Genomic DNA, 21,398 nt, shown 5'->3' with positions numbered 1-21,398 from the left:
TGAAGAGTTCATAGGACTGAAATAATCACATTTCTAGAGGGCAAGGCAAAAGCCACCAAAAAGGTTTTACTCTCCATCACCAGTAACTTATAAGAGAGAGCGCTGTACCAGCTACAACTGGATCCAATGGACACTGGGTCAATCTGAGACGCTCAGCAACTCCCAACTCACTCCAGAGGAAACCCTGTAGGATCTGGCCCTATTGAGAGACAGAATTCTACAATACCCTGAATTGTAAAGCCCCAATGTCCGGTCCCTCCTCCTGAGCGGTTGCTTTAGCGATGCCATTGTAGACAGGATAAGAAAACACACGAGGAGGAGGCAGGCTTCCAGTTTTAGTCTCTATTCGGTAAGGTGGGGGGGGGGGAGGGGGAGGGGGGGAACGGGGTGAGTCTTTCCCAGTTTCATCAGAAATCATTAATGAACAACCAAGACCCAGGTGCTGCCCCCAGATACAGTGTGCTCTTATGATCCATTCACCTCCGCTGTGCACACCTAGACAGTTACTAGCAGGGAGCCGCTGGCCGTGTACCCACCAGGGAGCAAAATGAAGGCCCTTTCCCACCTCCACGAAATGGCACCCTGTGGCCCCGGCAGGAGCTCGGGCTTGGATTTACAGAGTAAGAATTGCATCCAGCTACTCGTGCACCTTCTGGCAAAACCTCAGTGCTTTGGCACAAAAACAATACTGCGGAAGGATAAAGAAACCAAATACACAATAAAAAGAGAATACATTTGTGGGCGTGGGCACCTCCCCTCCGCCACTGGCAAACTGATGAAAGGTAGACACAGAACAGAAGATTGCTGGTGGGTGAACACTGCATCACATGTAGAGGGGGACATTGGGCAGATTAACCCTGTGCTACAAGCCTCTAGCCAGACCTATTCAGACCCAGAGATTGGCCAGCCGCACAGAGTACATCGTGGTTTGGTGGCATTGGTGCAGCTATCAGAGGGTCTCCGATGTCCATTACTGTGTGCATTAATACACCCCCGCTGACTCTACAAAGAAATACAGGGCCTGGGCATCATCCGGGGACTACCTAATACTGTGGCTGCAAAGAAAGGTTGTGCCACGAATCAAATCCCTCCATAAGAAGTACTTAACAGTGAAGAACAATGGCCACAGGGAGGTGGTACGCACACTTGCCACTGCCACCTTAAATATAACAAATGTGCAGAACTACAACAGTACCAAGACAACAGTTCCCAGGACCAGAACTGTAGTGTGCATAACATTTATCATTTACAAACCTGGTTTAATGAATTGTGCTAATAAAGTTGTGAATTGGATCAATAGACAAGGACTCCATCAAAAAGCCTCAAGAACTTGGCAAAGATTGTGCGACCGGACAAAGTCTGAACCATGGACGAGGTCAGTCAATTGTTGACCTAAAGGGAAGATGGCAAAGGTTCCCAGGATCACAAGGCTTAACCGTTTACCCCGGGGGTAGATCTACCCTTCGGCTAGCAACCCATCTTGTGCGTCATCATACGCATGACTTGCAACGACACACGCATGGTCTGCATGTGTGAAGGTGGCAGTACCTTCTATGGTGCTACATGAAATTGAGACCATCGTGAAAGCTCGATTTGCAACTCAAAACCTGTTAGTGACAAAGACAAAAGCAAAATCCCCTACACCATGTCCCCCTGTGCCCTGGTCTTTCCCTGGTGAAGCCGGTCACTTCCAACGGGTGATCAGTGTGCTGTTCTGACAGGCGGTTCTGGCCTTGATCATGTTCTCCTTGGCCAGCTCCTGCTCCAGGGGGTTCAAATGATGGATCACCATCAGGTAGCGGTAATTGCATACCCTCCACTTCACGTTGTGCTTGGCAAAGCGCCCACTGGACTTCACCTGGATACCAACCACATCGGCTAGCACGCCGATGTAGACATCCTCCACTGGGATGGGTGGGACATACTCCGCTGCATGCAGGATCACGTCCACGGCATCCAAGGACAGTATGTAGCCAATGCCACTGGCGTAAGGTGGGTACAAGTCTGGCGCGTAGTCCCTCCTAGAAACATACCACTTGCTGGAGGGCTCCCTGATCACCATGCGCTTCTCCCTGGGAAACAGTGAGCCAGCATACAGGCCTGACCTTATGGTGTTGTGTTCGGTCAGGAATGTTGGCAAGCCATCTGTGTTCACAAAGCAGTCGTCATCCGTTTTTAGGATGTACTCTGGTTGACACCGATCTCTTGCCCACTTAAGACCATGCAGGACCTTTCGAGTTAAGTTGCGGTATGTGTCTAGGTAGTTTCCAAGGAGAATATCGCCAAACTTCTGCTGCTCTTTCTCAATTTCCTCCGTCACTTGATCGTCCGACGTGTGGCCAATTAAAAACACGGTTTGCCAGGAGTAGGGTGTCTGCACGGGGGCAGCCCAAGTGGTTCTTATGGCTTGCCTGGCTTCTGAGTGCCACGGAGCTGAGGTCACCAGGATCAAAAGGACCTGGCCCGGATCACAGGAGGGTTCTGGGAAGGCGGAAGTAAACAATGAACTAAAATCGATACCCGTGGTAATGGGCCGCACGGCAGCTGAACGCCAAATGACATTCTCGTCACCAGTTCTACTCGCCGCCAAACCACACCAGTAGAGCACCAGCGAGAGTAGGACGCTGGCACAGATCAGCGCTTTCATACACCGGGACTGTCTGGGTGCCATGGAAGGAGGAGATCGAGCACATGGTATTCATCCGGCATGCAGCTCCGATTCTGCTGCCACTGGGTGCAGATGCAGTGTAGCATAGATAGCCGTGGGAATACTCTAGGCGGGTGCCATGTGCTTCCTGGCACGGTGAGTTCCCAAGTAGATCAAGTTGTAGCAGCTGGCTGCTGCCCCAGTCACTCGCCAGCACACTCCTGAAAGAGGCGTTCTCCAGATTAAGAGTGCTTAGTTACGTCCAAAAGTGCTGGTGTTCTCTGGCATCAGGTCTACTCTCCAGGACAGCCACCAGTCTAGAAAATGCAAACACAAAACAGCAGGTGACACGGTCAGTAGTACAGCAGCAAGCACACGACATCCCACTCCCCGCCCCTTGCCTACTGGACATCACGGCGGTTCAGTCCAAGAGGATTCGGGACTCCTAAACTACTTGATAAAACAGAAGTCTAGGCGGAAACAAAATGGCTTTGAACAAAACCCATGAGGGAAGTGGGGTCTGTCCCAGATGGGTTGTCACCATAGGACTGATCGTTGCTGCAATGTTATCTAGGATATATAGATCAATCAACATTAACTTGATCGTTGCTGCAATGTTATCTAGGATATATAGATCAATCAACATTAACTTATCTCGAAGATCAGAAAAGCATCAGAATGGCATAAACAATTTTCTAATTTCATCTAAAGCATATACTATTTTAAATTACTAAATCAGTACCTTCCAGCCAATAAACGTACATTCCAAATATTTATTTACATTAAAGAAATTGACATTCAATTCAATAAATCAGGCCTGGTAAATTGTTCAAAATCCTGCTAGCTCTGAAGGTCCCAGTTTTCATACTTGACCAAACAAAAAAAAAAAAAAAGAAAATCAACTCTCGCCAAAACATGTAGAATTGCTTTGTGTAAAATGTACATTTCGACATAAGCAACGCTGCCCAGAGGCCAGCCACGCCCAGTGACACTTACTGCAAGCAGCTCCGATGCACATTATGACATCATGCACATTTACACATATGAAAGAACTTGCTGGTGGCATCCACGAGCATAAAGGGGTTTCTATGTAACTGGAAAGGAAAGCGTGCAGGGACAGTGCAATAAGGACCTTGACAACCTACACGCTGCTCGACTTTAACAATGTGTATAGTTTCTTTAAGCATGCAGCCCACTGCAAGCTTTACGCGTTACATGGGCATTGTTGAATACCGTGTGTACATAAAGTCAGGATATTGAAGAACGCACACGCCTAACAGTGTCCCAAACCATCTGCCCATGCTTTGAGAGACAGAACAGCTGCTCGATACCATTTTAGAATGAAGACTGCATATTGTGCGACACATTTTAATCATCCTCTTCCCATGGAACCCCCTATGGACCTCTCCACACAGTGCTGTGGCCTAAACATAACCGCAGAGCTTGATGGCTCTCTACTAGTGCGCAGTGCATGGGTGCAGCTCTGCAGGACTCCCTGGGATCCCTCGGAGCAGTGTATTCCCAGTAACAGTAAAGTATGAACTTCTTCACAAGTCACTCAGAGTTCCAGCTACTCAGTGTTTCAAAACATAATGGGACCCACTGGAGTGGAACATGATCTTCTGAAGTGCTGAAAGAAACTGGGACTCAGTCAGTGACCATCACACCCACCTTCACTAGACTGTAGACACCTTTCGGAGCCACACCGTGGACACAGAAACCAACACATACGGAGGATGCAGGAGGCCAGTGCGGTGGCTTGTTGCCCATGTTGCAAGCAGCAAATGGCAATGTTAAAGAGAACCGTTGCATTTAATTAGAAGATGACGTGGTCACAAATTTGGAAAACAGCTGGAAATAATCATCATCAGTGCCACAAAACTAAGTCTCTGGACTTTCTGGCAAACCATGAACAAACCCCAAGAGCTAAAATATTCCTCCAAGGGTTAGTGGTTTTGTGATACATGCCTTACACCATGTATATTTTCATGCATAATTTGTTTGTAAACAGTTATTTCCTTTGGGTTCAGAGGAAAAGCCACCTGACGAGGTCACCCGCAACAAAACCAAATACTCGAGTGGAGAGAGAGAGAGGCGACATGTGCTGCTAGGGCTCCTTCTGCTTTTACTTACAATGGTCTATGCTTAAATACTGTTATTTCATCTGCGCTAGCACAGCACGAAAATAACACAGGGTCCTTGAAAGGGGACTTCACCGACATGGTGTACACAACGTTTTGGTGAGTAATTATAGAGAAATACAAATAGACATGAAGGGGGAGGCTTCACACGTGTTTTTCTGTATCTTGAGCCAAGCCCGGGGGGGGGGGGGGTGAGGGGGGGTCGGGGAGGGGAGATCAACACCGGCTGGCATTTGTGCGTGCTATTATGGCTGCAAGCTATTTCCTTGCTTAGAAAACCATGCCTGTAAGTTAACACACAGAAGCCATTTGGACTACTGTTCGTGGACCACGGGAAAACTGTTGCGTGACATTTTTTGAAGAGAAAGAACTGGTGTTCATTTAATGCATATTTCCACAAACTGCCCTTAACATCAGTTCCACTTAATGTTAAGGATATACAGGTTGGAACTGGGACGGAAACTCAGTACTAATGTCAATAGCCATCATTTCTTGTAGTACTACATCTTGCATCATCAATCCATTACTAACTGACAATGATGAAACAGGAGGTTTGAGCAACCAAGCAAGTGCCTGGCAGCAAAAAGGTAGACTAAGAAGAAGACTGGCTCATTAAAAAAGAAGAAAAAACACTAAGAAAACTATCATTAGGAAAGCACCCATTTTCTAGCCAAAAGAGTTGGACCAAAAGGAGCTGCTAAGGTCCCATGTGCCAAGTGGGCTTGTTTAGCAATACCATGCAGTTTCTTTATTGCTTTTCAAACAGAAGTGGAGGTATCGGGCCCATATACACAGCAATTTATCCCTAGGATTTTGCATACCCCCCTCCCTTTTCTGCAAGTATCGTAGCTAAAACCAACCTATTCTGAAAGGCTACAAGTCTTACCGCCTGTAATTCTACAGTGACATTACTATTTCAGTGGTGTCATTAATAGTTACTTCTCACAATCTAGCCAGGTGACGGATATCCCTAGAGTTTATGGCAGGGCCATACCAGGGGAGGATTGCTTTAAGGAGATTGCCAAATACCTGTGCACCAGTATCGCCCTGAATAACAGTTCCGCAAAGCATGGTAGGGTGGTCAACAACAGCGGGGGTCTCATAGATATGGCTGGAAATACAAATCCTAAATTACAACGGCCACTCCAATGTGGAGGTAGCCCAGTGTAAGTGTTAAGCCCATAAATAAAATACAATGAGTCGTCAACCTAAAAGGGAACATCAGTGTCCTCTCTAGGAATGGTGAATGTCATCTTGCAGTTGGTGCTATATCCTAGGAACCTGGACCAACAGCCTCTGTTATGTTGGAGGCCCGGAGATGCACGCAAGGGATGGAAAATGAATGAGGGTTATTATCCAGTAGCTGTGTAGTCGGTAGAACGGGTTTTCTGCAGTAACAAGGCCAGCCCAGAAGAGAGAAAAAAAAAAAAAAAAAGAAGGAGTAAACACATAACAACGGGAAAGTAGCATTTAGGAGAATAGCAAATTCACATTCTCATTTGCGCAGCACCTGATGTTGTAAGTGACCATACAAAAAGGAGGAGAAATAATAAGCATAGCAGATATTAGATATTCCCTGGGCTATTCCTATCAATACAGTTATACTTTCTATACTTGATATAGCCACGTGTAAAGCACACGATGAAGCAAAGAACGGGAGGGGAAACTGCAGCGGGAGCTCGTCCTCTACAAAAAGCTGGAAACTGTAAGCATACAGAGCAATTGCCACGTTAAACCATCTTGTGTGTATGATGCGAACGGTAACAAACAAATTTCTGCTCATTAATTCACAATGATAATACTGATCACGAGGTAAAGTTACCATCGTAACATTAGGAATGGTTATTAGGTGTAGATTTTTGGGTACAGGTGTAGATTTTATCCATAGGGGTCAATAGATATTATATAATACAAAAAGAGCAAGTAATACAAGCAGGATCCAAAAACAGAAAGCACAACTCAATGGATACTATTTTCTGTCAGTGCGTAATGTATCATTTTTGTAGGGTAATTGTCTGTTGCCATGAGGCAAACAATGGAGAGGCATGGTCAGGATACCCGTCGCAACGGCAGAAAATATATATTAATGTTGGAGTGTCCACGATATCTCACCCCCAGGTAGTCCTAAAATGGCGGTCTTGACTACCGGGGTAGCTGCTCTCTCCAGAGAAGGATCCGAAATGTTCAGTTTGCAGCGTTTCTTAAAAATGTACTTTGTCTCAGATTATAGCATGGCCCCTCAACATCTTTGTCGCACACTGTGTACTTTGAGAAAACAATCCAAGTTCCTTTTTCCCAGCAGACGTTTTTGCAAAAGAATTAAAATGGAAATGGTGCAGCAACACAGCCGTCCTCAGGCTGTATGGGTGGCAGAAAGGGTATCGGTGCTTTCATCACATGACTGGCATGAACCCAATTTCTGTACCCGTCACACTTTACTGCTGTTTGTGTTGCGAGGGGTACCTGCTCCGGGGTTGCAGACCAGATGTACGTTGAAAGTTTTTGGTCAGTACACATTCCCCAGGCAGCATAGTGTGTGCCGGCCCCTCCAAAGGCTGGGGTAGACAGTCTTTGACCATTTATGAATAATAGACCATCCTTTAGTAAGCGCCTGACAATAGTCAATCAGCATACGATAAGGTACATCTGAAAGTTGGGTGAGGCAAGCCCCACATATTGGCAGGGTGGCCCATAACAACCTCGTAAGGGGACATGTGCACTCCAGAATGTGCTATATTCTTAGAGACTAAAGCTGTAGGTAAAGCATCCTCCCAGCTTAAATTGCCACTTGCACACACTTAGTGTGCCATTATAACGTTCCACTAACACAGTGGCGTTATTATATATGAAGCTTTTGAGGGAGCTTTTTTTGTGTAATGCACACAATGTCAACTGAATGGCTTGTGGGCATAACACATAGCGAGATAAATGATTTGCTAAGGATCACACACTATTGTGAAGCCAGGATTTGAGACCAGTCTGCAACATAAGGACCATGACCAAATATATTCCCAGCTTTAGTTGGTAGAAGTAGTTACTTGGTTCTAAAGTATACTCGGTTTTGTAGAGAGGTTTTGAAACGCCAAAAATAAAATTCATGCTGAAAATATATATAAATTCATAAAGAAATATATTGCTAACAAATATGGTTGTAGCCTTATTTCCCCCCTAGTCTTGAATGGAATACTACAATAACGCAAAGTAATGTGAAGCCAAAAAACATACTACGAGTTTGAGAAATAAGACTTAACACACATTAAAAAAGGTAATGTATGATAAGGTCACCTTCTTGTAGTCATTGTTTAACAGAATCATGCCTGCTACTGCATATCATGTGAAGGGAAAGACAACACTTGCGAGGCACTAGTCGGAAGCTTTGTTGAATTTGCAAGGGTAGCGGTGTCCGGTCACATGTCCAACAAAAGGCATCCTCATTATAGCTCCGGAGGCGAAACAAGCCTGCACTCTCCCTAGGCCCTCTGCTGCCGTACAGGGGTCACATGTCTTTCATTGGCCCGGATATACAAATTTGCTAATCATACACGTCAAGTTTCTAATCAAAATATGAACAGTCTTGACTAATCAATTTTGCAAGACTAATTTATGCCTCAAGACAGAGGCCCTGGCTGGGAAGAATGGCTCAGGATTTCACAGACATTGTAAAAGCTATCGGAGACGACAAATCAGCTGTGCTGCTGGATATCTTCACGTTCCTAGTGGGGAAAGATCAAAACAATCAAAGCACTCCCTGACCCAAGACAGAATATCATACGAAACAATCGCAGCCCTGAACAGGAAACTTGTCCAGCTGAACAGAGACTATGAAAGGTACGCATTCAATCAGTGCCAACAGCTTCCCCAAAAAACAATCTACGAGTTAGGTTGCCACATTCTCTGATGAGAAGGCTATACGCCTATGAATCATAGAAGAGTGTACGTTGTCTGCTTTTTGCAAACATCTACTCAAAAAGGCACTCCCACCAGAGGAAATAATAGAACTACCAAGAATATATGAATGTGTTGGTATCCAAGCAGCAGCGATTGAAGCACCAAGGAAAGGAGACAACGTAGCGGCGTGCCAAGTAGGGCAACGTCCACCAACACCATTATAAGTATCATACAAGACACCCACATCCAAGTCATAACCATCCAAAACGTGCTACAGATGCAGTCTCACATTTCGTCACAGAGGCCCATGTCCAGCCATTGGCCAACAATGTTCCAATTGTGGAAGATACAACCACTACAGGTCAGTCTGGAGGGAAGGAATTATGTTACCAGATGTCAGTCAGCCTCAAAACCCTCAACCACAGACACAAACTCAGACCACATCACTGCTGGCCCTCCTGCAGAGTCAAAGCACTGGAGGACACCCAAGTCACAGACAAGGATCGAACAATAACCAACAAGTACTATTCCAATGAAGATGTATGGTTGCTCTGTGCAGAGCCAGAGAGGAGTAGGCCCCAAGAAGAACATTGGAAATAGGAACCCATCTACATCATTTACTCGTGGACACAGGACCCATAGTAAACGTCATGGACGACACAGAATATGCACAGATAATGACATGGCCACTAGAGAAATCCTCTACAAAAATATTCCAGTGGGGTCTTGGGGGGGCACCCACTCACTACAATGAAGGGGACAAGTTACTTGCATACTCCGGCACAGAGAGATAGAAGTGCCTGCCACAATATCCCAAGAAGCCCCCACGCGGGCCGGCACCTGGCTAAGCTACAAAACATCAAAAGTCCTAAACCTGATAAACATTCAAACGCAGAAGTGGGGCAATGCCAGTCCATGCATTCTTAAGTGCAATGTGCAATGGCCAGGGAGCCAAAAAATAAAGAAATTACCAAACCATTCAGTGGACTTGGGAAATTGAACGACACAGTGGTCAAATCGCACATTAGTCACACCAGTCCCTAAACATCCACGGCACAGGTTTCCACCTACAATAAAAAGTAACTGAAGAATTGAAGCTAGTAATCCAGAATAGAATCATCGAAAGAGCTGAAGGCCCAACATCATGGTTATCACTGATGGTGCTCGACCCTAAACGGCCGAATACATCTATGCATTGATAAGTGCATGCCAAACATTGCCGTCTAGACAGACACCTGGTCGCAAACATTGAAGACATGATCGTCAAATTGAATAAAGCAACCCACTTTTCAAAACTCGACCATAACCAAGGTTAACATCAGTTAGTGCTCCCCACACGATGGACTATTAAGTTATAAACTACTACAAGTTATAAACTACTACATTTTGTGATCTCGTCAGCAGCAGAAATATTTCAGGAAGCTATCAGGTGGATCCCGTTACCCATCAGTAATGCATTCAATAACAGCGATGATATCCTGGTGTGAGGGGCATCACAAGAAGAATATGGCAAAGTATGAACCACACTGCAAGAGGCTGCTCTAATTCTCAAGGGAGAGAATAGAAAAGCATGACCTGAAATTCTTTGGGCTCATATCTGCAGCGAAGAGGGATGTACCCTGACCTGGAGAAATTCGAACCATCAACGATCTAGCACCCCACAACTCGATGAGTGAAATCCATTCATTTCTAGGTATGGCGGGTTATTGTACACAATATTTCCCAACTTCGCCACCATGAAAGAACCAGTCAGACAACTCCTAAAGAAAGAGTTGCCAACAGAGATCCAGCAAGCCTTCAAGAGGATTCAAAAGGCTCTCACAGAAGTCAAACACTTGTCATACTTACTCGGAAATAAAAGTATACGCCAGCCTGGTGGGGCTAGGGACCATATTAGCACAACGTGAATCCCTGGAAGCGACAGCATCACATGTTGCATATGCCAGCCGAGCACCTTCAGCCACACAAACGGCATGCTCCCAAACGAAGTAAGAAACCCTGGAAGGGTCTCGGCATCAACACACTTTTTGAATGGCAGGAAATATACTCATAACAGATCCTTCACCCCCCCCCCCCCCCCCCAAGCACTCCTGTCCCTATTTGGACACCCGACCACCAAAATGCCCCCAAGGATCGAACAGTGAGGCAGTCTCCAGGAGTAGTATTATCGAATAAGCCACAAACCAGGGGCAACCAAAACCTGGCAGCCTGAACGTCAAGTCACCCCAAGACATCCTCAGATGGCAGCCCAAGTGACAAGGCAGAACAAATCAGATACCTAGTTATGAATGCATTCCCACCATCAATGACCATGGAGACATTCACAGAAGAGCCAGAAGACTCGACCATCCAACTGGCAGTAAAATAACATCAACAAAATTGAGGAATTACAAAAACATAATAATAGTAAAACATCCGGCAGCACACAAGAAAGACATGAAACGATTATAAGAGCCTGGGGGCACAGAAGCCGGGATCTTACTGAGAGGAAACAAACTAGTGTGGCTCCCAGATCACTAAGGAAAACGCTAGCATAAGCACATGAGGGACATCATGAAATAGCAAATACAAAAAGACTTCTGCATTACCAAGTACGGTTCCGGCGAATTGGACGAGATGGCAGAACAGACTGTACAACAGGGTACAGCGTGTGAATGCCCCATTGGCAAGATTAGCTGTGGATTTCGACGGAACCCTCACAGAAGGGGGATATGTCCTAATAGCAACTGATGAACACTCGCAATACCTGCTCATAAGAAGTAACCAGTCAATGGCGTTTTCACATGTCGTCGGGATATTGGATGAAGTGTTCAGTGAATGTGGTATCCCGATATGGGCCACCTTTCAATAGCCATGCTTTTCACATATTCGACGCCCACATGGGTTTCCTACACCAGAAAGTGACTCCCTTATGGTCAAAGGGCCAATGGCATGGCAGAGCGCTTCGTCAGTTAAGAAGGCATTACAGAAAGCTACCAATTGAGAGAAATGCAACAGGCGCTGTGCCGGATGCTACATTTCCAAACACCCATTATAAAACAACAGGGATCACGCCAGCAGAAATGCTGATCACATACCAACCACGAACACGCCTAGCCAGGTTTGAAACATAAAAAATGAGATGTGGTAAAGAGACAGGGAACGAAAATTAAAGACTGAGCCTATGATAGAAGGGGAGCCAAAGATAGAAAGTTCGCCCACGAGAAGAAGTGATCATGCAAAGACAAGTAAGAAAGAAAAACTGCATGTATGGAGCCACACTGTTCATAATCACAGGACAAAAGGAAACATGATCACAGCAAATCGGGTGACCATGAGGTCACCAGAAACACGTCATTCATCAAACACCTAATGTTGGGGTGGTTAGGAAGGGTCCCCATGATGGTGAGGGGTTCATGTTGCACGCACCATATTAATGACGGGGGGATGGCAGCAAACAGGGCGCAATGTTGCAAGTTCATATGTAACAAGTGCAGTTAGTCATGGATGGAGTTACTTTAGTGTTACTGTTTCAAATGTATACACATTAGATCTGCACACGTAGAAAGATACAATATTAAAACAGCAAACGCATGAACACAATCTACACACGGGGTGCTTTGCAAAAACATGGTAGTTGACTCCCTTGCAAAATGCATGTTGACTGAGTAAATCAGTAAACTTTAACCCTTGGGGTTAGCTGCTGGCCATGAATTTTAGGTAGCTGGGAATTTCACTGACAGAAAGCATGAGTCATTTATTAAGAAGGTCAGCTTGAAAACAGGACGAAGATTTAGGAATTAACAGTCCTGCATGGGAACATGTTATCTTGCTCATTGTATTGATGTTGCGTAGAGGGGTCAATCAATTGTTTAGGCTGGTAATAAAAATGAGGGCCGATGCCAGGGTATCCGATGGTCAATTGTTTTTACAGGTCACCAGAGGCTTTATGTTGTGGAGTAGTGGTTGCATAAATTAGTATGTCTTCAGAAGTGCAAGGAGTCTGGGGCAGTTGAGATCGCAATCAATTGTTCAAAGAATATCCTGTTTATTCAGGCCTTCCTTGTATTTTCTAAAATACGTAAGCAGGCCATGTGCAATCACACTTTAAAGGCAGTAGGCTACTTATTGCTAGTAATGAATTAGGTTTCAAAACCAATGTTTAAACCATAAACTGACATCATGGCCTACTACGGACAAATCCTAAGAAGAGGTGTGTTCTGAATATGATCTGAAGAGGACGATCAAGATAAGACTGGCCAATGAAAACGGAAGAATTGGGAAAAGATGGGATTTCTTTGAAGAGGTTTTTGTCCAATCATGTTAGGGGGTGGACAGTAATAAAGTTTGTAGGAGTGTTTTAACTGTTGCTAAACTGTATGAAAGATGTGAACTGATGCGGTATTGTAAAGACTTAGGTTAGTTTGGTCCTGCAACACCACCTAACCGCTCCACAGAGTTTTGTACAATAAACTTGCTTTCTGTACAACCGTGTATTCGCCTCTTAAGTGGTGGGCTTGTTTGGGTGGGGGGGGGGGTGAAAGGCCTATCCGCACACTGACAAAGCCAGCAGATGACAGTGACAGCGGGGAAGGAGGGGTCACCCAGGGTCAACCGGAGAAACAGACTTAAGAAGGAGCCGGGCCAAATTCAAGGCTTGGTTCAAGAATCAATCCATCCGTCAGAGGGGAGACCACGAGGACACCAAAAGACCTCTGCGGTTAGTAGAAGAAATCTAAAAGACAGACCAACTAACATCTGTCCCCACAAGTGTTAGGGAGAACTCTTAAAAGGCTAATTTCCCTTACCTATAGAGTCCCCCAGCAGCTTTGCTGGATTTCAGGGGTTTATTTTTTTACTCCTACTAAGAGTGAGACTTTTTCTCACTCCATACGCATCATCTTTTTACATGTGTGTTACACAGCACCCTCAGTGCAGTAACACAGGGTTGTCATAGTGACCCCCAAACAGACTCCATATTCCATACCCTGGGACGGACTACTGTCTCCAGGGCATGTAAAGTTCCCATTGACTTTGAACAGAACCAGTACAAACCATTTTATATGGAAGTACTGGAGGGGTTAATAATGTTTCCTAAGTGTCTGTTTTACAGGGGACAATGTTTTGTCCCCCTTTTATCAGAGTATGGCTGGTGGCAGTGGTTCTACCACTTTTCTATGGGATTTTTCCATTGTTCGAGGCTACTTTTTTAAATAGTAGCCTCGAACATACCACCGGTTTATTTAATTACTATTAATTCTCTGGTTGGGTATTTTTTGCCATATCTCTGTTAAAACGTCTTTCTCGCGTCTTCCTCTATAATCCTAACCCAGGTCGGGGATCCTTTGTTCGTCCTTTTGTGGGGCTTCGGCACAGAAGCCCTCCATTCAAGGCCAGTGAGTCTGGGGTAGACCGGATGTGTGGGAGGGGGAAATAGGCACCCTGGACAGGGTTGCCTAAGCAACCCAAGTCGCACTCTGCTCAGATAGGCTGGGGGGTTATCCCGCCAGGATAACCACCCTGCTGTGTGAGTGACAGCTAGGCTGTATGAATGGGGGTTTTTCCTGCATAAAAGCAGGGATCTGAGGACAAGACATCGCCACTGGACATAAGAAACCCAAAGAGGAGAGAAGCCGAAGACATCTGCAACGACTGAACCACCGGTGAAGCCCTGCTGCAGCGTCTCACCACTTTTCTCCACATGACGAGAGAAGATCTTCACCTGCAAGAGCCTTTTTCCCTTGAGCTGGTGGGGGCAACCAGTTTGCCAATCGCCTTCCACGACCTGCCTTGGTTGAATCGCCAGTGCCAAGCACTAGGAGACCGGATAGCCAGGCACCCGTCCACCATGACCGCGATATAAAGGAGCGTACCTTTTATTCTGTTTTGGCATCACCGCGGCCGGCTTCTTCCCTGGGCAGTGCAGTGACTCGAACCTTCCTCCACGACGAGAGCCTCTCTTCCTCTGCTGGATCTCCTGAACTGCAGGAACTACCGCCACTGCAGGAGCCTCATCCACTTGCAAGGTACATTGTTCTGCCAGGCCTCCCGTTTCATTGGGTACTGCTAAAGGTGTTTTAAATCCTTTACTTACCTTCTGGGTTGGCCACCCCCTTCGTCTAATATTATCTTTTTACCTTCTGCACCCTCCTTTTCAAACCGTTAAACAAAGACTTGACTGCAGCTACTAGAACCGTTTGATCCTCAGCACATTGCCCTGTACCACTGAGTGGCACAGGCCTCTTGACTCTGGCTAAATCTGTTACAACTTCCTTCTCTAGATTGCTTTTCATCAAGAAATGTGTTGGTCCACCTAAGCTCTTATAACCACCTTTCCTTCCCCTTTCTATATTGTTGAAGTGCCATTTTGCTCGGTTTTCACCTACATATTGCTTATGCTAAAGTACTGCCTTGCCTACCTTGTTCACAATTCAATTGGGAAGTGTTGCTGGTGTGTTTAGGAGTCTAACCCTGTATAACTTGACCTTTCCCTCCCTCTGAAGAAATTGTTAGAGTGCCATTTCTGCTTGGTTTACACCGTGCCGTTTTGCTCAGTTTTCACTCTTTCTCAAACTGGTCTACAATTTAAATAGGGAGTTGTGTATAGTTTTCTTGACTGTTTCAACTTGCTTTAATAATAGTGATGTGTGTTGACTTAAGAATGTGTAAAATAAATATACATCTTTGCTTTTGTCAGTGTTTCCTTGTACCATAGTGCTGCAGGGCCTTTTGTGTAAACCCTGAATACTGCTCATCTCCCTACTGAGATGAGTCTGACTGCTCAGCCACAGCTACCAACTAAATCTTTGTGCTACAGACTGATACCAAAGGGGATTTATTGCATATCCCGAGGGAGAGTGTGAGTGAGAGAGAGAGCGAGAGAGGGATGCAAGTAGAATCTGCTCGCTGTCATTTTCTCCAGCATGCCCGTTTCGCTTGTACTTAGTCTCCGTACAAAGTGTTGCTGAAAACACAATCATGTTAGGCACGGTCTGCAAATAATGATGATTGCACGATAGCCGCTCTGAAGTTTTCAAACTTACATACTGGGGAGGAAAAAAATGAAAAATGTGTAAATGGTGGGAACATTTTTTTTTATTTAAATAATACGGAAACAAGAGTTGATAATTACACCTCTTTTTTAACACCAACAGTTAGCTTTTCTTATTGGCAGGGAAGGGAAAGCTGTTTATTCTGAAAAGTAGTATCCTGGAAAAGCAGGCTGCAAATGTGACTTGCAGCAGGACTGAAACATGATCGAAAAATGTACTGCAAAAATAAGCAGTCAAAGGCAAGCAAAATGATCAGGGATGTCGCGATAAATCATTGTTAGGAACAGTGGGAGAGCGGGGGGGGGGCAGAGGCGGCCAAGTGTAACGCATGTGAACCTATAATTTGCATCGCTTTTCTTTGGTAAGAGGAAAACCAGGCATTGCAGTAAAAGTGTGCACTACCATAGGTTTGTGAAGAGCCAATTCTAGCGCCTTGCCAATACAGTAACACGAATCTATAGAGCGCGCGAACGGGATTTATCCAGGATCACAAGGCGGTCAAGTGGGGGCGCCGGGATGTGAGCGTTGCAGACCCACAGACAGCCTGAAAGTGTGCATTACAAGTGCATCTGTGCAGTTCTCCATAGTACAACATAACACGCAAGGAAGGGGTTCAGGTCAGAATCAGTCCTCTACAAAAAAGAAATATTTGCAAACTTAACATGTTCAAATACACACGTTAAATCAACAGGCGCGTGCCCTCGGGTTACATTTCAAAAACCTCTCGTGTGTTCACATTGGCGAAGTTATCACCTGCGGCTTTGGACTTCCGGTTATCGCCCTCCAGCAGCGACGTGCCAGGGTTATGATATGATATGGCATTTGTAACGCGCCTATATACAAGTGTTTCAAGGCGCGAATCTGGTTCCAAAAAGGAGCATTCCTGCAGCTCCCATTATGCCCCTCTCTCGCCGTGCTCTGCACACAGAGGTAAACTCCCTGCCAGCTGGACTCCTTGGAGCTTGCTAGGGGCTTCCTGCAGCTCCCATTATGCCCCTTTCCAGCTGTGCTCTGCACGCAGAGGTAAACTCCCCGCCGCCTGGTCCCTGAGCTTGCTTGGAGCTTCCTGCAGCTGCCATTATGCCCCTCTCTGGCCGTGCTCTGCACACAGAGGTCCCTGCCGCCTGGACTCTCTGCAGCTTGCTTGGTGCTTCCTGCAGCTCCCATTATGCCCCTCTCTGGCCGTGCTCTGCACACAGAGGTAAACTCCCTGCCGCCTGGACTCTCTGCAGCTTGCTTGGAGCTTCCTGCAGCTGCCATTATGCCCCTCTCTGGCCGTGCTCTGCACACAGAGGTAAACTCCCTGCCGCCTGGACTCTCTGCAGCTTGCTTGGTGCTTCCTGCAGCTCCCATTATGCCCCTCTCTCGCCGTGCTCTGCACACAGAGGGAACTCCCTACCGCCTGGACTCTCTGCAGCTTGCTTGGTGCTTCCTGCAGCTCCCAGTATGCCCCTTTCTCGCCGTGCTCTGCACAGAGGTAAACTCCCCGCCGCCTGGACTCTCTGCAGCTTGCTTGGAGCTTCCTGCAGCTCCCATTATGCCCCTTTCTCGCCGTGCTCTGCATACAGCGGTAAACTCCCTGCCACCTGGACTCTCTGCAGCTTGCTTGGTGCTTCCTGCAGCTCCCATTATGCCCCTCTCTCGCCGTGCTCTGCACACAGAGGTAAACTCCCTGCCAGCTGGACTCCTTGGAGCTTGCTAGGGGCTTCCTGCAGCTCCCATTATGCCCCTTTCTAGCTGTGCTCTGCACGCAGAGGTAAACTCCCCGCCGCCTGGTCCCTGAGCTTGCTTGGAGCTTCCTGCAGCTGCCATTATGCCCCTCTCTGGCCGTGCTCTGCACACAGAGGTAAACTCCCTGCCGCCTGGACTCTCTGCAGCTTGCTTGGTGCTTCCTGCAGCTCCCATTATGCCCCTCTCTGGCCGTGCTCTGCACACAGAGGTAAACTCCCTGCCAGCTGGACTCCTTGGAGCTTGCTAGGGGCTTCCTGCGGCTCCCATTATGCCCCTTTCTAGCCGTGCTCTGCACGCAGAGGTAAACTCCCCGCCGCCTGGTCTCTGAGCTTGCTTGGAGCTTCCTGCAGCTGCCATTATGCCCCTCTCTGGCCGTGCTCTGCACACAGAGGTAAACTCCCTGCCGCCTGGACTCTCTGCAGCTTGCTTGGAGCTTCCTGCAGCTGCCATTATGCCCCTCTCTGGCCGTGCTCTGCACACAGAGGTAAACTCCCTGCCGCCTGGACTCTCTGCAGCTTGCTTGGTGCTTCCTGCAGCTCCCATTATGCCCCTCTCTCGCCGTGCTCTGCACACAGAGGTAACTCCCTACCGCCTGGACTCTCTGCAGCTTGCTTGGTGCTTCCTGCAGCTCCCAGTATGCCCCTTTCTCGCCGTGCTCTGCATACAGCGGTAAACTCCCTGCCACCTGGACTCTCTGCAGCTTGCTTGGTGCTTCCTACAGCTCCCAGTATGCCCCTTTCTCGCCGTGCTCTGCACAGAGGTAAACTCCCCGCCGCCTGGACTCTCTGCAGCTTGCTTGGTGCTTCCTGCAGCTCCCATTATGCCCCTCTCTCGCCGTGCTCTGCACGCAGAGGTAACTCCCTACCGCCTGGACTCTCTGCAGCTTGCTTGGAGCTTCCTGCAGCTCCCATTATGCCCCTCTCTCGCCGTGCTCTGCACACAGAGGTAAACTCCCTGCCAGCTGGACTCCTTGGAGCTTGCTAGGGGCTTCCTGCAGCTCCCATTATGCCCCTTTCTAGCTGTGCTCTGCACGCAGAGGTAAACTCCCCGCCGCCTGGCCTCTGAGCTTGCTTGGAGCTTCCTGCAGCTGCCATTATGCCCCTCTCTGGCCGTGCTCTGCACACAGAGGTAAACTCCCTGCCGCCTGGACTCTCTGCAGCTTGCTTGGAGCTTCCTGCAGCTGCCATTATGCCCCTCTCTGGCCGTGCTCTGCACACAGAGGTAAACTCCCTGCCGCCTGGACTCTCTGCAGCTTGCTTGGTGCTTCCTGCAGCTCCCATTATGCCCCTCTCTGGCCGTGCTCTGCACACAGAGGTAAACTCCCTGCCGCCTGGACTCTCTGCAGCTTGCTTGGTGCTTCCTGCAGCTGCCATTATGCCCCTTTCAGGCCGTGCTCTACACAGAGATAACCCCCCGCCGCCTGGACTCTCTGCAGCTTGCTTGGTGCTTCCTGCAGCTGCCATTATGCCCCTTTCTCGCCGTGCTCTGCATACAGCGGTAAACTCCCTGCCACCTGGACTCTCTGCAGCTTGCTTGGTGCTTCCTGCAGCTGCCATTATGCCCCTTTCTCGCCGTGCTCTGCACACAGAGGTAAACTCCCCGCCGCCTGGACTCTCTGCAGCTTGCTTGGTGCTTCCTGCAGCTCCCATTATGCCCCTTTCAGGTCGTGCTCTGCACACAGAGATAATTCCCTGCCGCCTGGACTCTCAGCAGCTTGCTTGGTGCTTCCTGCAGCTCCCATTATGCCCCTCTCTCGCCGTGCTCTGCACACAGAGGTAACTCCCTGCCGCCTGGACTCTCTGCAGCTTGCTTGGTGCTTCCTGCAGCTGCCATTATGCCCCTTTCTCGCCGTGCTCTGCACACAGAGGTAACTCCCTGCCGCCTGGACTCTCTGCAGCTTGCTTGGTGATTCCTGTATGTCCAAATGTGTCCATATTTCGCATATATAGAATCAGGCCGTTCTCGGGACTTCTGGGAATAAGTAAGGGGACTTGCACGCTGTGTTTTCTTGGGCATGGTTTTCTACAACCCTCGGCTCACCAGGAAACTGTGGAAGTCTCAAAGTCTGGCCTTGTTTCCTTAAGCACATTGCACACAAGCCTAGGATTAGTTAACCAGGACATGAACGAGGAAATAAAAATGGGTCTTTCAGAGAGATTCTGCAATCTTGGCAAGTGGGATTTCTGACATACAACCCCTCCCGTACCTTGTTGGGGGCCTAGGGAAGTAAGCTTAAGGGCTTGCCATCTATCTGTGATTTCTAGGGCATAATGCAGTCAATTTGCAGCTTCGGGAAGAATACACCCAATTCTAAAGTTAAATGGAGAGGTTGGATGTGTACACATATAAACACCCTAATATGATTTTTAAAAGTCACTTCAATGTATAAATTATCACAAGAAGGATAAATTCACCACATGTACAAACCTAGTGGTAGAAGACAAAAGCCTGCCCAGGTGATACCAACGTGGCCCCCCAGATGAGCTAAAGAACTGTCCAGCTCAGCTGTTAGGTGACCCACGACAAGTGTCCAGGGCATGGAGGGAAGGGGGAGAAAATCCAGAGCCCAATGGGTTAATGGCCCCACTCACAGCCAGGTTTCAAAACAATCATCCACCCCCCCCCCCTCTCCGTCCCCCCTCCGTCCCCCAATGATGAGGCTGGCTCCACTCCTGGGCTGCAGCGGGTTATGATGTGACTGAATACCCAAATAACTCCCCTTCAGCGATGCAGGCTGCAGGCAGAGACACTACCCTTTGCCCCCAGCAGAGATAGAAGGCTTGTGCTGGCTGGGTTTCCCCTCAAGCTTCACACAGGACAACTTCAGCTGCGCCTGCATTGCTAAACCTGTCCCAGTAGTGCTTTCCCCCCTGGGGGTGTCGTTCACCGGGTTTCTAGCTGGATCTGCCACTGAACACGGACTTGGAACTGCCAGGGCTGCATCAGGGCCTTTCAACCCTTTTTGTGCAAGGGGGCCCCAGAGCAGCTGCCCCATGCTAGCAGCATTAGGACACAGAAACATACTCCTTTAATGTAGACATTACCCAGGCACAGCCCGCACACTACTGGCCGCCTGTGCATGCTCCTCTCAGGCCTCATAGCAGCCATTTAGTGTTTCAGCTCCCTGTTGGCTGCCTGGCCGGTGACACTACAGTTCATACGTGTGTTACTTGCCCCGTGCACAGCACGTTAACCCTTCCCTCGCCAGGCGGTGTCTAAGAGCACACCTGCTGCAGAGCTCTGCGCCCAGTCACCCAGCACAGCTAACACACCCACGGGGTCCGTGGTTCTGCACAACTAAGAATCAAAGCACAGCGTGACTTTGGTGCACGATCCCGCGCGAGAGGGACTGTGCAGGCTTAGTTCATGCTCTTTTCTATACTCACCGTCCCGCCCTGGATCGCCCCTCCAGCACTGCCCGCGCCGCGCGACTCAGAAGCTGAAGCACGCCGCCAGCACTACCAGCTGTTTACGCCAGAGTGGGCGTGTCCAGGCGCCGCACGTCCAATCAGATAAGGAATCAGGTTAGGAATGTCAATCAACAACAGTGTAGACATCGAAGACGGACAAGGGCGTCGCCGTTGGAAGGCGGCCATATTGGAAAGTTCTGAGCTGCTCCCGAGACAAACAAGTGACCTCAGGGTGCCAATGCGATACACAGGGTGCGATGCTAGGTGGCGCTGTGCAATGTGTGACTTGGCTCAAATGCACTTTCCCACTTTCACATTCCAGCTGAAAAGGTTTTTTCAAACCTTTTTAAAGCCACCATAACTTTCTTGGTGTTGTGAACAGGGGAGCCGACTTATGAATTTCCCAGGGGGTGCACAAATATAGGAAGCGACATCACCAGCAGTTATATGACTGCATTTGCATGTAGTCGCCAATTTGGTGCAAGGGGTCAAGGGGGCGCAGAACAGTGGAAACATTGGCTAGCATGTACATATATGCCAACATTCAGAC

At 47.9% G+C, this 21,398-nt stretch overlaps 2 protein-coding genes across 2 annotated transcripts in view; one reads left to right on the top strand and one right to left on the bottom strand.

The window, feature by feature from the left end:
* Nucleotides 1–21,398, top strand: part of GGT6 (gamma-glutamyltransferase 6) — a 473,516-nt gene that overhangs the window by 104,706 nt on the left and 347,412 nt on the right. The window lies entirely within an intron of this gene.
* Nucleotides 1,247–20,911, bottom strand: LOC138511183 (beta-1,3-galactosyltransferase 5-like). The gene is made up of 2 exons (XM_069626693.1): nt 20,825–20,911; nt 1,247–2,964 (listed from the first exon to the last, which is right to left on the bottom strand). The coding sequence occupies exon 2, from the start codon at nt 2,669–2,671 to the stop codon at nt 1,685–1,687; it is 987 nt and encodes a 328-aa protein (XP_069482794.1). The 5' UTR covers nt 2,672–2,964; nt 20,825–20,911; the 3' UTR covers nt 1,247–1,684.

This window comes from Ambystoma mexicanum, chromosome 6p (assembly GCF_040938575.1).
Source record: "Ambystoma mexicanum isolate Mex_15411 chromosome 6p, UKY_AmexF1_1, whole genome shotgun sequence".
Lineage (NCBI taxonomy): Eukaryota > Metazoa > Chordata > Amphibia > Caudata > Ambystomatidae > Ambystoma > Ambystoma mexicanum.
This window is presented reverse-complemented; position numbering and strand designations above follow the sequence as displayed.

Coding starts and splice junctions, on each gene's coding strand:
- LOC138511183 (XM_069626693.1), bottom strand. CDS start 2,671: ATGGCACCCAGACAGTCCCGGTGTATGAAAGCGCTGATCTGTGCCAGC.